The sequence below is a fragment of the Vipera ursinii genome (genome assembly GCF_947247035.1).
Source record: "Vipera ursinii genome assembly, chromosome: 3".
Classification (NCBI taxonomy): Eukaryota; Metazoa; Chordata; class Lepidosauria; order Squamata; family Viperidae; genus Vipera; species Vipera ursinii.
Genome location: NC_139516.1, coordinates 167,776,957 through 167,798,645, shown reverse-complemented (window position 1 = coordinate 167,798,645; position 21,689 = coordinate 167,776,957). Strand labels below are relative to the sequence as shown.

At 34.9% G+C, this 21,689-nt stretch overlaps 1 protein-coding gene across 5 annotated transcripts in view; it reads left to right on the top strand.

The window, feature by feature from the left end:
• The window catches only part of KCTD1 (potassium channel tetramerization domain containing 1), a gene marked incomplete at its 5' end in the record, with an annotated part of 47,560 nt that extends 29,971 nt beyond the window's left edge, over positions 1 to 17,589 (top strand). For 4 of the 5 annotated variants that reach the window (XM_083360526.1, XM_083360524.1, XM_083360525.1 and 1 more), the window contains 3 exons: positions 10,558 to 10,702; positions 13,842 to 14,147; positions 15,697 to 17,589. In XM_083360526.1, the coding sequence (XP_083216652.1) occupies positions 10,558 to 10,702; positions 13,842 to 14,147; positions 15,697 to 15,855 (610 nt within the window). In that variant the 3' untranslated portion in view covers positions 15,856 to 17,589. Of the gene's footprint in view, positions 1 to 10,557; positions 10,703 to 11,011; positions 11,551 to 13,841; positions 14,148 to 15,696 lie in introns of those variants that run through there. The other variant, XM_083360523.1, reaches the window with a different exon arrangement.
• Between the last annotated feature and the right edge of the window lie 4,100 nt (positions 17,590 to 21,689).

Below are 21,689 nucleotides of genomic sequence, written 5' to 3'. Positions count from 1 at the left end.
AGCTTCTTGTTTCTTTTTTACTTGTGAAAACTTGCCTCAGGGTGAATGGTTGCCTGTATGCAAGTATGGACCTGGCACCCAATCCCCGAGAAAGTGCAGCATCATTGTCCAGTATGGGCTGTAGTTTATTAATAATAAGTTTGAATGGCTTGAGCAGCCAGTATAAATAGTGAAGAACTAGCATATGTTATAAACTGTTTTCTTTTGAAGTAATGAAGTTTCTGCACCCTTTTGAAGGCAGCCTCACATACAACACATTGTAATAATCTATCTAAAAAGTTACCAGGGTGTGACTAACTTGTGAGGCCATCCCTTTCCTAGTGAGGTTATAGTTGTTAAGTTAGCCACAGCTAGTAAAAGGCTCTCCTTGCCACTATGGCCACTTGGATCTCTAGTGACAAGTGATGGATCTAGGAACATTGCCAAACTGCAAACCTGCTTCTTTAGGATGAGTGTGGACCACTCCAGAACAGACAAAGCCTGACTCAGGTGGTACAGATGCATCACTCATAAAAAGCTTCATCTTTCCTGGATTGTGTCTCAGTTGATTGGCCTTCATCCAGTGTATTCCCTGTCCAGATACTAGTTCAGAACACCAAATGCCTCAATTGTGTTAGATGAAAGGAAAGGGTAGAGCTGGCTTTCATATTAATGGCACCTCAGTTCATATTGTTGGATGACTTTTCCCAGCAATTTCAAATAGACATTTAAAAGAATGGAGGATAAACAGAGTCCTGGGCCACTCCATAACCCAACTGCCATAAGGAAGAATTAAAAGCTTAGCACCAGTTTCTGGAAATAGCCTTCTAAATAGAAATGGAACCTCTGTAATACAATGCCCCACCTGACAGCCTGTCCAGGATGAAAACTGTGATTGATCATATTGACAGCCATTAAGAGATCCAGATGGACAAACAGGGTCATATTCGCCCTTTCTTTTTCCCACTACAAGTCATCTCATAGCCGTGACCAAGGCAGTTTCTGTTTCATAGTCCAACCTCCAATTGTACTGAGGTGCATTTAAAAAAAAATCAGTTTTATCAAGAGAGAATGGATTTGAATAACTAATACCCACTGAAGCGCCTTGCCAAAAAAGGCAATATTGGCTATCGGCCTGTTTGTTTGTTTATTTAGTTTATTCATTAAATGTATATGGCTACCTTCTCAAATTCATGATTCAAAGTGGCTAACAATATTTGAAAAATCACATGAAAAAACAGAAAGACAACACCCAAACCAGGAGCCAGGGTAAAAAAAAACCAAACTCAACAATAGCAAATTAACATAACTAATATTGTGGGTTCAGATTTGATTTCTTCAGAAGTTGCCCCACTATTGCTTTTTTAAAATATATTTAGGAACCCAGATCCAGAAGGTCCTCAGCTTTATTCACCATATGAGTTGAACCATGAGTGGAGTTAAGCTGTTTGTGTTCCTTCTGCTACAGTTTTCCTCAAAACATTTATATTGGGCAGATATTCCTGTCAGTGTAAAATCTCCCTTTCCACAGCCACAAAGTACACATCTGGTATAATTTAAAAGAGGCTGTAATATTATTTGTGGGGGGGGGGAGGCTGAACAATGTTATGGCTGTTTTGTGAAGTTCTCCAAATATAGGGACAAAACTTACATGATCACAAGATTTAATATTTTCCTCCCTCATACATAAACATCTAGTTTGCACTACTGCTTTTCCTTTTATTCTTGTTAGAAGTAGTAATTAATTTATATTCTTGTGCAAGTAGGCATTATGTTTTGGGTACTAAGACAGTAATTTATGGCTTCAGTTCAGGAGCTATAACCACAAATTCTAAACAGTAGCAACAAACATTTCCCACCCACAATGTCTCTTGAGAAGTAGATTTTAAACTTGCCTGGCCATATTATTAGAAAGAGATCCAGGTTTACTTAGGTTCATCAAGGTTTTTCTAGGCTTTTTTACCAATCTGAAAATTGATTTCTTTTTAAATAGCTTAAGATGATGCTTCAGGGCTTCACAACTTATATTAAAAAAAATGAATTCTCTTCCTGTCTTAAAGCACTCCAAATAGTCAATACTAAATTGACAAATGATCCTTTAAGTGTATCTATTGAATCTATTTTCTTCACGCCCTTGTGTGAGATAATTCATCAAAAGTATCACTATCTTAATGATTAATTTCAAAAGAAAGAAACAAGGTGAAAATTTGATAGCTTCCCACCTCATTCTTAGATTTGTAAGGAAAGAATTACAAACATTGGGATAAACTAGTATTAGCCAGAGTACGTGCTAAACTAAAATGTTTGGGATTGCATTCATTTCTTGCCCTTGCTCTGTGATGGCATTATCATATTTTAAAATAGAAAGAAACAAAAGGTTTATGTTGCAACCTTATAAAGTGTTCATGAGTAAAATATAAAACATTTTACAAAAATGTTATAGGAAGGAAAACTTCAACTATTTCTTTAGATTTGCATTTCTTTAGAATAGATTTTTGTTAAAGAAGGCTATACAGCAGATGTCTTCTGAAAAGGAAATGAAGGAATGGGTAATTGCAGTTATGCTTTCTGTCCCTAAATTGCTTACCCATTTATTAGGAATGCCTAGATATTCCAAAAAGCACATTTGAAAAAAATAGCATTTTTCAGTTTTAATTTTAACATGATTATATTAGTATTAAACTATATTCCTTTGCTATTTATTTAATTCATTTATTATACTTACATGCCACCTTTCTTCCAAAGTTCAAGGAAATGTATATAATGGCTTATTTTAGCATCACAAGAATTCAACCCAATAGGTTTAGCTGAGAAAGTGATTGAATTAAAGTTCATTGGTTTATAGTAGGTTTGGTGTCTCCAGGTTTCATGGTTTATAATAGGTCTAGTCAGATCTCCACATTTAATCCAGACTTACTTATAACCACTACATTATACTAACTTTTTTAGTTTTAGTGATTTAGTCTTTCATGAATCATGAACATTTTGTTTTCATATCCATTTGCTTTATAAAATGTAACACAGACATCAGCATTCTTAAATTCCATTTCACAGATTATTTGTTATTTTCTGAACAATAATGAACAGCTATGAAATCATTAATATATCAAAAAGTTTAATTAAATAACTTGTAGAAAATAAGCAACTTTAAAAATCTGTTGGACTTTCCTTCTAGCAATATGGATAGGGGAAACATTATCTAAAAAAATAAAACATTTAGAACTTGTGAATAACATTTATTGAAAGGAAGAGTAAAGTATAGCACAAGAAGTTCAGCAAATAAGCTATTTTCAAATGAGGCATCTTTTATAGACAATGTTTAAGGACAAAATTCTCTTTCAGTTTTTGTTTTGTTTTGTTTTTATAATGGAGGGAGATGGAAACCTGACAATTTTGTGAATGAGAGGCTGCCCGCATCTTTAGGTGCCCAGCAAAGACCTTTGTAAACTGAACAGGAGAAAGCTGGCTAGCAAGTAACAGAAAGCAAATGCTGGATTCCCCAAAAGTGAAAAGAACTTGCTGAAAGTTGACTCTCCCCAATCTTTTGAGCATTCAGGAGCAGGGTTTGAAAGCAAAAACTGATTCTTTGAAGTCTGAGCAGTCCAAACTATGAACTCAAAATAGACATTCAAAATAAAATGCATAACCAAGAAGGTACATTTTTCTGTAGCAGCCATTTGCAGTTGCTCTCCTGTGCTCTCAGCAACAGTTTCCAGCCGTAGGTATAGATATATAAGCAGGTTTTTTACTGGTTCTCTTCCTTCCCTCTTGAGAAAACCAACCCTCTTCTCTACTTGGGTAATCAGGCCAGGCCAAGCCAGGCAGCACAGAAAGGTGGAAGAAGTTTGTTTCTGCAGGCCTGATAACCATAATCCAACAGGTGCTTCCCCTATAGCAGGGGTAGGCAACCTCGGCTCTTTTATTTATTTGTTTATTTTTTATTTATTTTATTATATTTATATACCGCCCTTTCCCGAAGGACTCAGGGTGGTTTACAGGGTGATTAAAATAAAAAATACAAAAGTTAGAAACAGATTAAAAAATTATATCCGTCCCTGAACAAATAAAACTCCAGTTAAAATTAAAATTAAAATTCTCAGCCTGGGCCAGAGAGCTCGAAGAGCCAGGTCTTCAGGTCCCGGCAGAACGAACGGAGGTCGGGGGCGGTCCTAAGCTCCACTGGCAGCTGGTTCCAGAGGGCAGGCGCACCCACTGAGAAGGCCCTATCCCTGGGTGTTGTCCGCCGGCAGTCTCTTACCGGCGGTACCCTGAGAAGACCCTCCCTGTGGGAGCGCACTGGACGAAGGGAGCTTGATGCCGGCAGCAGGTGTTCCCTTATGACGCATGGACTTCAACTCCCAGAATTCCTGAGTCAGCTATAGTTTTGTTGTTGTTCTATCGGGTTTGTCATCTCTCTCACCCACATTGTGAAAACTGTCACTAGATTTCTTATGAGTGACAGAACCAATTATTCATTATACTTTTAGATTAATGATAATATATAACTCAGAAAAGTACCTTTAAATACAAAACTGAAACATGCTTGTCTGATCTGCATTCTGAATGTTAGAACTAACGTGATTTGCAGATTATTTAATAATGAAGTGTGGAGTATTTTGCATTCAGAGTAACAAAATTGATTCATTAAAATATGATTCCAAGATATGTTTTATGTTTTTGGAATGACTTCAGTGGACCAAAAGAAAAATAGATTAAAACCATTATATTGATATAGGATGCTAAAAAAAGTAGAATAAGGTGCTCAAATGAAGGTTTTATCCCTAGGCCTTTCTTTAAAAGACTGGGTTAAGAGGCATGATAATCTTCTTAGTTCCTATTCCTGGTTCCCATTAGCAGCATATCTGACCACCTTTCTCTCTGACTTGTTGATAGTTGTAAGAATAATTTAGTAGAAACAGCCATTCACTATGTTTGGAGTGAAATTCATAGTGGTGTTAAACATTTTTCTATTATTACTCATATTTTCAGTCATGTTTGATATGAATTATGATTTAGGGGTAAAATGTGTCCTTGTTTTGAAACATCTAGGATGCAAAAGAATGTCAAGGGGACCGATCCATTTATTTCATTAATATTTTTAAATTTATTATTTAAACTTTTCTAATCTCCAATTTTGTTAATTTTGTGAATAGTTTATTGTCCTATAATTGTATAACTGTTTTCTGCCTTGAGCCACACTGAAGCTGACAAAAACTATCAATTTCATCATGAATCTGCTTAGAAGTTCAGTAACAAATGTTAAACAAATGCAGGCATGTGTGAGAAAGTGACCTTTTGAGAAAGAAGGATGAGGTACAAAGAAGGGAAGAAGCATCAAAGCATAATTTAAGTAAGAAGAGACTTTATAATGAAATAACTACTTTCACATAGTGCTGGAAAGTAGAAAGATGTTGGACAACGTAATTGAACTAACAACAACAATTTTCTATATGTGAAAATATTGAATAAAATGTCTTTGTTGTCAACAAATGCTATCACTAGTACAATAGTTGTTGTTATTTGAAGTTTTATTCTCTACAGTTTAGCATAGGCTTGGATAAACAATGCAGGCTGGACATAGTTATGTGTGGTAAAAGGTTGCATGTTTTCACATTCTAAAGTGTATGTGTATGTGTTTTGTGCTAAAATAGAATGGTAGATGTATAAAGGTAATGCAGTTTGAATGGAATGGAATAATGAGAGTTTGCTCTTAGAAGTTTGTTTTGCTAGATGTGTGAGCTCATAGTTGAGCTTTTATCTTATTGTAGTGAATTCAGTTCGTCCTTGACGTACAACCACTTGTTTAGTGACCATTCAAAGTGATTGCGGCACTAAAAAAAGTGACTTACAAATGGCCCTTTGACTTATGGCTGTCACAGCATCCCCAAGGTAACATGATCAAAATTTGCTTGTTTGCCAACTGGCATATATTTACAACAACTGCAGGATCCTGGAGTCTTATGATTGCCATTAACGACTTTTCCCCTCAACATTCAATAAGTAAAGCCAATGGGGGAAACCAGATTTGCAACTGCAGTAATTTGTTTAATCATGACAAAAAATAAAATTAGACACGGCTCACTTAACCACCACCTTGTTTAGCAATGGAAATTGTGGTCCCAACTGTTGTTGTAAGTCAGGAACATCTGTAATGGTTGTTGATGAGAAATAGCATCTATCCGGATAGGGATTGGTATAAGGGAAACAAAGAAAAAGATGTGAGGAAGGGAAGTAAGTAAAGAACTTTCCTACAGGCCTGAGGAATAGAATTTCCATTCATTTTAAATCTTGGGAAAATTATGGAAAGCCTGTCAAGGCAGCAGGCCATAGAACATGACTGAGAATGAACATTATTGATTATAATGTTCATTCTAACACACAGTTTTAAGATCTTCACAGAAGAAACAAGCTGTGAACCTTCCAGAAAAGAAAAACCAACTTTGCAGAACACAAATAGGAAAACAATTCCAAAAAGGCAGAAGGTATACAACTGTTTTCCCAGAGTTAAGATAGTTGATTGTTCACTGCCAGAATTAAAAATAATAATGCATCACTGAGCTCATCAGTTCATGAACCATGCTCTCAGAAATCAAACAATGCCCTAATCAAGGAACGGCCAAACAAGATAATAGCAAACAACAGCCTGATCAAAGAACCCCCAAGATCATTCCCACCAACTCTGACCAATATATAAAAGGAGAGCAAGCCCCACTCCCTACTAGCTCTGATGATATTACCGTAATTGTAAATGAAACGTCTGCAAGAAAACAACTAAGCTCAGAAAGCACTAAAAACCCAACGGTTCAACCCTGAGCGACACATATTCTATTCTGTCAGTACTATTCTCTCTGCCAGAGCAGAGCATGCATTGTGGATGTGACAAAACCTCCAATATTTAGGGAGCCTACTAACAATTATTTCTTCCTGCTAATATAAAGGTAAAGGTTCCCCCGCACAAGTGTTAGTGCTAGTTGTTTCCGACTCTAGGGGCTGGTGCTCATCTCCGTTTCAAAGCCAAAGAGCCAGCGCTTGTCCGAGGACGTCTCCGTGGTCATGTGGCCGGCATGACTAGATGACAAAGGCGCACAGAACGCTGTTACCTTCCCACCGTAGTGGTCCCTATTTTTCTACTTGCATTTTTACGTGCTTTCGAACAGCAGTTTGACACCCCTGACATAATTGATCTGGATGCTTGGCAAACTGTTTGCGGTTAGGATGCTGAGAGCTCTGTGATCATTATTTGCAATCTTCTCTGTTGCCTTCCTCAGAAAGTAAGAGGAACTGAAATCCTTTGGCAGGTTGTAAAAACAGCCAAAATCCTGAAAATTTCAGCTTTGTTCCTGTTTGCTGATGTGGTTAAACCCTTCAGTAGGGTGCAGAAAGAGCTCAAATTCTAAAGATTTTCGCATCATTCCTGCATTCATTAAAGGTTTTCCTTTCCATGCTTGGAGAACAGCTGAACTTTTTCAGCAGGCAGCTCTTTCAGCCAACCTCAAGAGATGAGAGGGAGCTGAAATCCAAGTAGGAAGTCAGTGTGATAAGGCAAAGAATGCGGGGTTCTTAGAAAGGTGGGGGAGCCGCTGGGAGCCCCAGCACAGGAAATCCTTGGATTTCAGCAGGAAGGATTTTCAGCTCCTGAACTGAGGCTCTCAGGGTCTTCCCCAACTCCCCTAACGAACCCCCTGCTCCTTACCTGGGACTCCATCCGTTTAACTTGTGTGATCACTTAATGACCACAACCATGAGTGCTGGGGCTGTAGTCATTAATCACAGCAGTTACATGATGTCTCACATAACAACCTCTATGATCAACAATCAAGATTTTAATCCCAATTTTGGTCATAGGTCAAGGACTATAGTCAATTTTAAATGTTTTACTATTATGTATGTATGCATCAGTAATAACGGTAATATCCAGTATATCTTTGTAACACATATACAGCGAAGTCAATGAAATGTTGACTTCAAATTCATTTTAGAATAAATTTTCCTATATTGCACAATAGATAGAGTTTATCATGGTCACAGTTCTTATGTGTTCAATAACTGTCTTTTAAAATGAAATGAAATGAAGTAAATTGATTTTTGTTAATCATATCAAAAAAAGCACTTTTACTAAGATTAGTAGTAGTAAAATCTTCCTAATTTGTTTATATTGTATTTTAAATAATGGAATTGGACCTTTTAAATAAAATCTATTCTACTTACCATTTAGTACTTTCTACTTGCACCCTTTCTAGCATGAAAATCAAAATAGATGTTCAGGAAGTTCAATAGAAGGTCAGTGATTCCACAAAGTAAAGACAGATGGTTTGAAAATACAGTCATTCACTTTACATTTTCCGCTACTTCTCCTTACTTTAGTTGATGACTACTGAAAATCACCTAAATGAGAAATATACATAGAAAATGCCAGAAGAAGCACATACACAGGTCAGAACATTGGATAATGTTATGTTCTAAAGGTTGGGCAGCGGGTAATAAGAGAAGCAGCAGGCATGATATATGACCTTTTTAAAAAAATGTTTGATATTTATAGAAAACAAATAGATTCATACCTTTTATTTTTGCCCAAAAGGTTATATTCTGACTTCAGATGACATTCCACATGCAGAAGATGCTACTGAACGTACACTTTTTGAGATGCCTGTACATTCTCCCATTTCACTCCTTTTTCAAATATATAATTAAAAAAAATAAATTGTGACAGCGACATGTTGCAAATCACCAGACTGAGAATCATCTTTTCTTCCAAGAATTCTCTTAGGTTTCATATAGGCAACCTAGCCATTATTGAAGGAAAAAAATGATGGTGGACTATGTGTGTTTATAAATGGGTTCATATACAGGGATAACCTATCCTTGATATTAGAGAACACAGCAGGGAATAACATCAACAGTTTGGGTTTTTTGATTAATTTTGTAAATAAGTAATAATTCATGGCAGTCAATTTCTTTGAATTATATTACATGCTTTTAAAATAGCAAATTTGCTGACTAAAAAGAACATGTAACTCAAAATTATAAAGAAGGCGGTGATCTTTAAATTAGGCTAAATTGTTCTAATGTATTTTTAAATATTTTCTTATGAAGCAACTGTCATTGGTGGTTCTGGGCATGGGAGTATAAAAATCCTTTAGCGCAGGAAAATGTGTCTCCTTTATAAGTTACTAGTTATGTTTCTATACCTGATTAGCTAGGCATAATCGAAAATGGAGCCCAGAAAGCCTTTATTTTTACCAGTTTTGTTACATCCTTTCTCAAATTTGGCGATCAGAGGTTATACAGTATTAAGGTTGCAGATGTGCCATAGATTTCTATGAGGACATTTTAATTTTAAACCTTTTCCTAATGCTGATTTTTAAAAATATTTAATATTTAATTTATTATATTTAAAATAATAAAACATTTAATTTTACTAATTATGGGATTTTGGCTTTTTCACAGCTACCATAAACTAAGCCAAAATATTTATTTGTTAATTACAGTTACATCAGAGCTTGGCAGTTTATGTGTGAAATTACATTTTTTTGCCTCAGGGTATATCACTTTATATTTACTTAAATTGAATTATATTTACCATTTGCTAAAACATTCACCAGTATATCGGTATCTTTCATAATTACTTTTGTATTTTAGCATCCAAATTTGACTAATCCCCAAGTCAAGGACATATATAACAAGTTAAAATTGCTATACATTGGGGGACTCAACTTTTTATTCTTTTCCACAAAGGTTTGATTGCTTGATTATGTGCCATGCCTCCTAGCAATAGCAATAGCACTTAGACTTATATACCGCTTCACAGTGCTTTACAGCCTTCTCTAAGCGGTTTACAGACTCAGCATATTGCCTCCAAGAATCTGCGTCCTCATTTTACCAACCTCGGAAGGTTGGAAGGCTGAGCCGATCAGGATTGAAGGGCTCAAACTCCTGGCAATGTGAGCAGAGTTAGACTGCAGTATTGCATTCTGACCACTGCGCCATCACAGCTCATGGTTGCTCCTAGCTATCTTATAGATAGATTTCCCCCCTTATTTATTCCTGTTCTTTGCTAGCAGTTAGTGATCCATAAAAGAAACCATCTTCTTATGATAATTTATTTTAAAGCCTTTGATTAACTTGAAGTTTTTTGTCAAATTTTAAGAATGCAAAAGTAAACATTTTGAGTATAACAAAAATAATTTCAGGAGTTAAATTTTGGATTATTGAGGTGCAAAGAAGACTATTGTAATCTCTGTCCTGAATGTTGCAATATGTTTTAACTAAAGGAAATGGTTAAGGGTCCTTAAAATTGATAGGTCTTCATCGAGTAATAGCAAATGTTTTATTGTACAATCCTATGTATATTTCCCAAACAAAACCCTCACTTAACTCAATTGGTTTATTCCCAGACCAGCTTTAAGAAACTATAAAAAGGGAGATGATACCCTTGTTGCTCTGTTTTCATTGTAACCAGCTGATTAGACATTGCAACACTAAAATCAAACCATTAGTATAATCGGATTTATTTCTTACTAATGGTTATGTGTGCTGATGGCAACTTTATGCGGGTCTTGATTTCTCTTTTATTTTCAGAATTGGGAGGCTATTTGATGGCACGGAGCCCATTGTTTTGGATAGCCTGAAGCAGCACTACTTCATCGACAGAGATGGCCAAATGTTCAGATATATTCTGAATTTTCTACGAACTTCAAAGCTACTCATACCGGATGATTTCAAGGTGAATTGTATTTATTGTCATTTTCTTCATAACAACAGAAGGATTATGAAGCAATTGTTTAAGTAACACTAGTAAAGAATTGTAAAACACTTGGGGAATAATTGCTTTGTTTGGTTTTGGTAAAGTATAGATCAATAAAATGAATATTTGAAATTAGCAAAGCAGTATTCAACTTCTAATTTTAAAAGTATGGTTAGGCCAAGTGTATGTTGCCTTTGGGTAGCTGTGCCTCAACCCAAACATGCCTGTTTCAGAAGTCTTGGTCTGTCCTTAATGAAACTTAAATGAGCTGTTTTTCTTTGTATGTAGAACAAGATGGGATTGCTTCCTTTGGGGCACATTCAGTTGAAGGAAGTGGGGAAAAATCCAGGATATTGGCATCTGAGGAGAGGAAAGGAAAAGCAAAGGAAGGCAAGGGTGCTAATAGCATTGAGAGGCAAGGGTGCTGCAGCACTGGAACATTGGCATTGGAGGAGGCAAGGCTGAAGAAGATGCAGCCTAATTATCTTTTGCCAAACCATGTTTTCTTTATAGAGGTTTATCACCCACTTGCTTCTGAATACCAACTTCTGGTGGGCAATAATGGAAAAAGGCTGCTGTTTTTATGTTTATCACCTTGCGGTCTTCTTGGGGTTATTATTGAAACAAAATGCAGAGTAAAATGAGTCTTTGATAGGAACCACTAGACCTTTTATGGGATTTACATTTCATGTAATCCAATTTTAATACAAATGCTTTATTTAAACCATATCTGTGGTTTGCTTATTTATGTGACCTACTGTATTTGAATCAATATTATAACATGATTCAGGAAATCATAGACATATGTATTTATACCCAACTTTTCTTCAGGCAGTGAAATTGGTATATGATATTCTTTTCCCTTCCATAGTTCACAACAATCCTATGACTGAATAAGAATAATCTGATCTGAAGTCTGTTCTGATTCTGAATCTAATATGAAGGAAATACATGACTCAGTGTTCTAAATTAAAGTCCTTCCAAAGATGGAAAAATTATTGCTGTCCAAATCACAAATTTAGACTTAAAATCCTAGAGTTGAAAGAGATTATTTTCGCGATCAAATCCAATTCTAAAGTCAATATTTCATTTGATTGTTTTTAATTAAATTTAACTATCCAGCATCTTCTTAAACACAGAGGTGGAAAAAAAATAACTCTTGGCTTTAACCTGGACTAGTCCCTGCAGTTTTCTTGGCAAGATTTTCGGAAGTGGATAATTTCCTTCCTAGGATTCAGAGAATATGTATTGGCTGAAGATCACCCAGGTGGCTTTTTGCCTAGGATGGGACTAAAACTCAAAATCTCTTGTTTTCTAGCCTGGTGCCTTAACTACTATACCAAACTGGTTCTCCTCAATTAGTAATTTACTGTTAATCTCCACCATCAGATTTTTTTAAAATATCATTTAGCTTTATTTCTAGTTAGGATATTTAAGTTTGTTTGTGAATAGCTTGCTTAAAATATCACACTGCATTACATACCATATACAGAAAAATATTTACTGAGACAAAAACAAACCATCTAGGGAATGTATGATTCTCAACCATACTTTATTTTTTAACCAATTTATGGCAGCTATTAGCAATGAATATACTTCATTTTAATGCTTTCAAAATGAGTCTCATTATCTTGCTGTTCACAATATATCTCTAAGGTTTCACATATTTCTTGATGATCTAAACTAGAGAATAATTGTATCTCAATCTTTATTAATATTTATTAATAACATCTCACTTGATTCTCTTTTGTGTGTATGCATTATGAACAGAACTGTATGGAAGACGTGTAAAAATAACCCCAGTAGTAATTAATGACATCATCCTACTGAGTAGACCAGTGGTCCCCAACCTTTGCGGCTTGGCAGCTCAGCTGGGGGTGGGGGGGAAGGGGAACTGAGTTGTGCAAGCACTTGAATTCCATGAGTGGCAGGCCAGTATACATGAGCACATGTGCCCACCAGCCCGCTGCTCACACAAGTTGAAGTGCATGCACGCTTCAGCCAGCCACTCATGTAGCCAATTCCAAATAGGCCATGGCCCAGTAAAGTGGACTGCTGCCCCTGGGGTAGACTCTTCACTCCAATATCTCCAATATTTTCTTTCTCTTCATATGATCAAATGTAAAGATAAAATATATCTCCATATGATAAATCACAATAGAATATGGAAATGTATATATGTGCATGTGTGTAAATAATGTAACATAGTGTAGTAATAACATACTGTGTGTGTGTGTGTGTGTGTGTGTGTGTGTGTGTGTGTATGTATGTATGTATGTATATGTATATGTATATGTATAAGGTAAAGGTAAAGGTAAAGTTTCCCCCGCACATGCGTTCTAGTCGTTTCCGACTCTAGGGGCCGGTGCTCATCTCTGTTTCAAAGCCGAAGAGCCAGCGCTTGTCCAAGGATGTCTGCGTGGTCATGTGGCTGGCATGACTAGACGCCAAAGGCGCACGGAACACTGTTACCTTCCCACTGTAGTGGTCCCTATTTTTCTACTTGCCTTTTTATGTGCTTTCAAACTGCCAGGTTGGAAGAAGCTGGGACGAGTAACAGGCGCTCACTCTGTATGTGTGTGTGTGTGTGTGTGTGTGAGTGTGAGTGTGTGAGTGTGTAAAAATGCAAGTAGAAAATGCAAGTAGAAAAATAGGGACCACTACGGTGGGAAGGTAACAGCGTTCCGTGCGCCTTTGGCGTCTAGTCATGCCGGCCACATGACCACGGAGACGTCCTCGGACAAACGCTGGCTCTTCGGCTTTGAAACGGAGATGAGCACCGGCCCCTAGAGTCGGAAACGACTAGCACGCATGTGCGGGGGAACCTTTACCTTTACATATATATATATATATATATATATATATATATATATATATATATATATATATATATATATACCCAAAACAATACAGCAGTCTACCTGTTTCTTTTAATATGAAAATATCCATAAACTCTTATTAGTTGCAAAATAATGGAGATTTCCATTAATGTAGAGTTCTCCATAAGCTGCTATTGGCCCTTAGCCTATTGTACTGAAGTAAATACCTGCTCAGGTACTACATTATGAGGTTGTTGTTGTTTTTTGTACTCTGTTACTAAATATCATGTATCTTTCAGGATTACAGTTTGTTATATGAAGAAGCAAAGTATTTTCAGCTTCAGCCCATGTTAGGGGAAATGGAAAGATGGAAACAGGATCGGGAGACAGGCCGGTTTTCGAAATCTTGTGAGTGCTTGGTTGTACGTGTTGCTCCAGATCTTGGAGAAAGAATTACTTTAAGTGGAGATAAATCTTTAATAGAAGAGGTTTTCCCAGAAATTGGTGACGTGATGTGCAATTCAGTCAATGCAGGTTGGAATCATGACTCAACGCATGTCATCAGATTTCCATTAAATGGATATTGTCACCTCAATTCAGTTCAGGTATGTAATCAATGTATTAGCTTTTTTCTTTTTTTCCTTTTAATCTATATTCATAACAAAGTTTAACCAGATTTAAGCAGAAACAGCTCTTATATATGACATGACACATTACAGAGCAAAGCAGATTTAGACGTTTGGAATATTGTTTGTATGAAAAGAATTGAGACTAATTAAAAACAACAGATGAAAACACCTGAACAGAGAGAAACAAAAATCTTCTATGTTTAATATTAAAAATTAAAAATATGGCATAAATATCTAGGTAGTGGTAGACAAAGATAATCAGAAGTATAGGAGGATGTATTACCAAAATTCCCCTTCACATAGTTTTGACTTTCATCTTGCCTTTTGTATCTTTATTTTTTTTTACTCTTTTTCCCTCTTTAAGCTTATACAATACAATTAAAATACATTACTTTATGCTTAAATAAATGGGTGAAGCAGCATAACGAAGTTGTTAAGGGCCATATATAACATGAAATGTAACCAACTGGTCAATGCAAGAATTAAAATAAAAACTACAAACAGATGGGTGTACAACCTCTCAAACATACTCAATGAAGAGCTTATCATCTGAACAATTTCATGTTAAAGTGCCTTTCTTGTTTTTTAACTATAAATCAGAATCATCTTTCTTGAAACTGAAATACATTATTTTTTTGTACTCAAGAACAAGAGAAACAGGCCTTGGTGTTTTTTCAAGTATTCATAGTCTGTTGCCTTTTTCAAGGCTATAAGTATTCAATAAGAATAGAGCTGGAAGGGACCTTGGAGGCCTTCTAGCCCAACTTTCTGCTCAAGCAGGAGACCCTGTACCAGTTCAGATAGGTGGTTGTCCAATTTTCTTAAAAATCTCCAGTGATGAAGCACCCACAACTTCTGAAGGCAAGTTGTTCCACTGGTTAATTGTCTCACTGTTAGGATGTTTCTCCTTAATTCCAGGTGGCTTCTCTACTTGATCAGTTTCCATCCATTGTTTCTTGTCTTGCCTTCTGGTGCTTTGGAAAATAAGTTGACCCCTTGTACCTTTCTTCATAGGTCTTAACTTTCTAATTTCCTTACCATCTTTCTCTTAACTTGTTTTAGTCATGAATTTTCTTAAAGTGAGTTGCTCAGAAATGGGCACTGTACAAGGTTAGTGCTTGACCAAACAGAATGTTTTTACAAGAAACATTACCAAGCCCATGTATTCTCGATACTGTTCATTTGAACTGTGTTTCTTCTAAGGCATATTGCATTTATCTCTATAAACTTTCATTATTTGATTCTAGTTTTTAATTTTAAAAAATTAAAAATGATGTATGTAGATACTTTGGTTAAAAATAAGGCTATGGCATAATCACTTTATGTTTCTTATTTTCTGTTAGAATTCAGAAGATTCATTCAGAATTATCAGTCGTATGAATAATTCTATCATGCTTTGAATATCGGCTGTAGAGAAGCATTTCAGAGATACATTTTAATAATGGTGGAACTGGGAGTAATTTATGATTTCTGAATGACATTTTTTTGCACTTAGGCAGCTGTTCGTTCTTTTTATGTTTTATAGGTACTTGAGAGATTGCAACAAAGAGGATTTGAAATTGTTGGCTCGTGTGGAGGAGGAGTGGACTCTTCCCAATTCAGTGAATATGTACTTAAGCGAGAACTCAGAAGGACATCTCGTTCATCCTCGGTCATTCGAATAAAACAAGAACCTCTGGACTAAGGACACTTTTCTTATGCAACCCAAGGGGAACCTTTTTCATGTGCAGTTGGGACACCAAACAGCTTTAGAATGAAAAGTTGAATAAAGACATGTTTATATAAAATATAGAGACCATGCCTGTATTCAAATGAGAGCATTTGGAATAGTAATAATTTCAACGTGTAAAATATGTATATGTGAAATATTAGGTTTGCAAAAGAAAATAAAAATGGGTAAGTGAGGTTGGTGCTGTGATGGCCATTAAGTCTCCTAGGCCTTAGTAAGGCCTTGATTGACTGTGAAGAAGCCATTGCCATTACTAGAAGCTAACGTTTTCTGTTTTCCATTATTAAATGGCAGTCTGCTTTTCAGTGTATACACCTTGAATCGAGTTTACACATGCCTGCTTCGGAAGTCACTGAACAGAAGAGATTTCTTCATCCATTGCAAAAGAAAAGGTCATAAACAAGGATTTAAAATGTAGCTTGTACAGAAGTCATACACTTCTGCCCACCTGACAGATGTGAACATTTTTCCCTCTTTCTAAAAAGGATCTAGAATTTATTATGTAATAGAGTGGCCCTTGTTTGAATCTAATGAATTCAAAAGTATTTTTTTTAAACTTGATAATAAATGAAGTACAATAAATTCACTGAAAAAGTACTATTAAAATCAGCATTAAACAAGATTTTTTTAAAATAATAATTTTAACTCACTGCATTTTATGCATTTACAAGCTGCAATGTGATATACACTTATCTGAGAATCAGTCTTACTGATCTCATGAGATATGTATAGAATTGCACTGTAAACTGATGAATTCAATTTGGAAAAAATATGAAGGCATGAAGTTAGTAAAAAAAAGAAATGGTATCCTTATTGAAGCAAAAGAAAATCTGTTGCACCTTATAGTGCTACTTTCTCTTCTTTATTAATTTTAGCCTTGTTTGAAAAGGTGGCTGTATGGTAATATCCCAATGTTAGTCCTAGAATTTTATATAATTTTTAAAAAAACTTGGTAAAGCAATTAATTGGATATTTACAGAATTATTTCTGTAATTCTGAATTATCTAACACCTCTGCTTGGTATAGCTTCATCTGTGTTTTTAGATTTGTCCTCTTAAATCTTATATTCAATTTTTTTTTGCAAAAATGTTTTGCTTTTCTTAAAACAGGAGAGATATTTCCCTACCACCATCAATATCAGTTACTGAGACTTCATTCATTTTGTACTAATTCAGTAATAAAGGAAGTATTAGTAAACCTCTTCCATACTATTGCCAAGAAAATAATGTGGACATGTTCATAAAGTTACTAGGAGTCAAGTTTAACTCAAAGGAAATAATGCATTGTTTTGTTACTTTAGAATCTGAAGTCATCTATGTTTAATCTACACTTTTTATTAAAATAGAAAATGCCATATTATCAGGACCCATAAAAATTTTATTGGCTGTTGGTTCTTTTTCCCCCAATATGGGTAGAAAAATTACTGAGAAAACTTATTAGTAGGCAAAATATGTACTGCATTATAATATGGGGATATATTGCAGTTGGGATTTCCCTTATTTTATTATCTTTTTTTCTTTACCTATTTTTTAATGTGAAGTTTGGAAAAATTGAATGTCTTTTTTTTTAAAAAAAATGGAAAAATAGGAGCATGACTAAATCTGTAAAAATAAAAAAGTGCATTGTTTAAGTTGGTCTTAATAAGACTTTTATGTTACATGTTTTAAAGATCCTCTTTTCAAGGACCAACATAGTTCCTCCTTTTTTGGCCAAATAATATTAACTAAGTGGGTTCGGCTTACTCTCAGAAGAGATTGCAAGTTATACTACAGAAGCACCAAAATGTTGAGAAAATGATGCTTTCCTTGCCTAATCTCAGCTATTACAGTATTCTTCCCCACAAAGAATCTTTCTATATAAAATCTAACACTGTTAACACTTCTGCTTTTTTGGGGGTGATACTTTATTGGGAAAAGTTTGAATTCAGAGCTTCAAGTGGATAAGAAATCCATCCGATATAGCTGTAATCAGTGAAAGCTAAAAGCATTACCAGAGAGAGTTTTTTAAAAATGTGAAATAACCTAATTACATACCGCAATTGAAAGAATAAATACCTAAAATATGTTGATGGACAAAAGCAATCTTGTGCTATTCCAGAAATGTAAACTTGTAAAATTAATATAACCTCATTTATCCAATGGCATATGTATCATAAACAGTTAAGGTAAAATGATGGATGACAATAATATTAACATACAGTTTCATTGAGAAGGTATACTGAATTTGTGTTCCCAAATCAGTAAATTTGGACAATAGCAATAATATTGCATTGCTGTATTTGGATTATTGTTATATGCTTATTTTTTAATGGGAATTAGTCTTAATGGATGTGCATTTTTATCTTATTTTGCACTATGGTAAAACGGAAGGAACAGAAAAGTTGGAAAAATATTCCTTTTTAATCTTAATCAGTAGAAAAATCTACAAACGTATAAGAAAAATAAAATTTAACACTATCTGTACTTACATTTAATATTATATGCATTCCCTCCATTTTTAAAGTAGATGGGTCCAGACACTGAATTTTAAGAATCAGATGATGGGGTAATGTTATCTTCTATACGTAGCACACTGTACTTCATAAGAACCAGTGGGTTTTACTTGGTTAAAACGCTGGGTAGGATATTGGATGGAAAAATGACAGCACATATCTGTTGCTGAAAGTTGTTCTTCCCATTTACAAATGCTGCAGCCCAAATTACTGTGATTTTTCTGTTTGATGGGATATGGAATCTTTATTGGCAATTTGTTCTTGTTCAGTTGTCTGAAATAGACATTGTATCATGTTCCTTTCTAATTCTTTTATTAGTCAGATAAACATTTTTTCATTGAATGTTACATGAATTGAATTAGATTGTGGAGGGCCGGAATGTCAATGAGACATTCTAGGTCAGTCATGGAATCTGAGGTTATGAGCTGAATAAAACATGATGCAGGGGTAACAAAATGTAGACTTCTTGGTAAGACTGATTAGCTGTATACAAAGAGAGCAGAATCTTGAACAGTCTGTTAAATGTCATTTGTTAAATCAGATTGGTAGATAAGAGCAATAAATATATTTAAGAAAAAATGAGCAGCTCTCTTTTTATAAGGTAATAAGTTCTGAAATAATGGTGGTTATAATTTAGCTACATTTTATTTCGTCGGTGGATGCTATATATTGCTGTAACTCATAAAAAATAGAACATCAGTTGCCAAGATTTTGTATTCTTTCAACATGATTTAAGTGGTACCAAAGGGTCTGTTGGCAACATATACTGGAAAATGCATACAATATGACTTCCTCAAAATAATGTGGCTGGAGTTGTGAATGAAACAAACTTCTGAAGACAAATTGATCATTGTTGCTTATATTGATTTTGAATGCATTTTAACTAATACAAATGCCTCTGTAGTTCTCTGATGTTTAATCTGATTATTTCTTTAAAGCATACTTAGACCACCCATTGTCTAATATAGACATTTTGACATGTCTCAAAAATGAGCCTAATCAATAAAATTTGTAGAGATTTGTTTCTTATTTAATAACTCTTAACAAGCTGTTTCCAAAACTGGTATATAAAGCAAGAGAACACATAATACCAAAAGATACAAAATACCTGCAGCCTCCAGGGAGAACAGCTTATATACCATAGACCCATTCACTGAGAAATGCTCCTAAGTGATGCAGAAACAAAAGAAATCAAAGTTGAAAGCAGACAGATGAAGAGGATGTAATTTTTAATATTAGAATATTAGCTTTAAAGCTCTAGAAGTAAGCTAGACCTCACTGATTTTTGTCCAGTGGATAGGACAAATAGTAATTAGGAGTAAGTGTAATTGTTTTACACATACTGCAACTTCCTGTTTAGCATGACTGAAGTATCAAATAGAGCAAATGCGAGTTTGTCTATTTGAGGGATTCTTAATTACAGCTCTTCTTTAAGCTGTGGAATCTGATTTTGAATTTTACAAGTAGACTGAATATTTAGGAGTGTGCTTACCTAAATTTTGTACTTTTTTTATCAACATGTTTGTCTTTGATCACCAGTTTGCCAAAGAGGGTAAACTAAAACTGATATTGGGAAGTGAAATAGATTTTTTAAAACTGCAATAATATTGTCCATTGTTCTTTTTTATTATTTCTTTAGAAACTAAAAACCAATTACTCTGTCATTCCTGTCCTTCAGAATCCTGTGTTAGGAATTACTTCCATTGGACAAGTGGCATTTGAATACAGACATTCTTGCAGCCTGAGGTTTATTTACAGTGGAAATGAAACCAGGAAAGCTCCAAGCCCTTCGGGCCGGTTAAATATTTCAAACTTCAATGTGAGTGCTTTATTATTTCTTGTGAGAGTAAGGGATCACCAGTAGTAAGATCAATACTTTGCATTAAAGTTTCTTGTCATCTTTGGCTGTTTCCTCACTGATTTGATTACCTACACTAAGAAAAAATGGATGTTAGATCACAGGTTGTCTGTCTGAGGCTATTGTTTCTTTCGAGACACACAATCTTGTATTTTTAATTCAAAATTATATTGGAAACTTGGATATTTTTTGTTTTATTTATCATTTAAAAAAAAGATTTCCCCCCCGACTAAAATAGTGCTGATCCCTTTCTTTTATTTCATACTGACCACTTTCCAATTTAACAATGGAGTTTCAATATAAAAATTATGACACATCTGCAGTCATTTTTGTTATAAATATGAGTAAGGTAAGAGCAACAGAATTCCTCTCTGAGAGTCATGGGTGGTTCAGAAATGTGAAAACAAACTATATGGGTTATAATTTTAATTTGCATTTCCTTCATTTCAACTGAGCTCACATATAACAATAAACATGAATTGTTGATTGTTAAGTGTTGCATTAAAGAATTTTGAAGTGCCAAATTTAGCATATAAAGAAAATATAATTTAAAAACAAGTCCTAGTTGATGCTGAAAAATTGTCTTCTGCAAATTTCCTTTTTCCTATCTAAATTCAGCTCTTTCTAAACACGATGACAGTGACCTATTGCTGTGTCTGTTCTTTATTACTGGTTATAACTGTCAGGGAAATACATTAATGTTAAAATATGGGATAAATTGAGTTAGACATCTAAGGAAGGGAAATTAAGTTGCCATTTTCCAGCTAGCAGCCCCATAATCTTTAAGATTCCTATTTATGTTGTATGTTTTCCTGAGGTTTCCATACAATTATTTGTACTGTATGACATTTGACCATCATTACATGCCCCAAAAGGAGAAAATCATAAATCAATGTCTGATTAGAAACTCAACATAAAGATCTCAAAAGAATCTCAGTGGGTTTAGGATCTATGAGTTATTACTAAATTATTGAGAAAGCATTTGTTTGCAGTGAGGGAATCCTATAGTGATAAAAATTTAATCTAGAGGTTTTATTAATACCAGTTACCATCTTGGCTGGAAACACCAACTAATGGATAACTACAATTAAAATGTTATCATGGGTGGAGAGTGGAATGGGAGCCAGGGTACTGCTGTCTCTACTTTGAGCTGCAGTTGACAACAAATTTTTTATTTTTATTTTTAATTCCATTTATATCCCGCCCTTCTCCGAAGACTCAGGGCGGCTTACAAGCTTAGCAGTAGCCTTCATTCTATGTATATGCCTGCTTATTAGGGCTTTCACACACACCCCCAAGCGGCATTATTACAAAGTCAGCTTAATTGCCCCCAACAATCTGGGGCAATTAATTCCTTCATAATACAAAAATATAACTAGATTTTATTTTGCCAGTGTTGCCTTTCCAAGTGAAAATGTTCATTATGAGATCCCTGGCTTG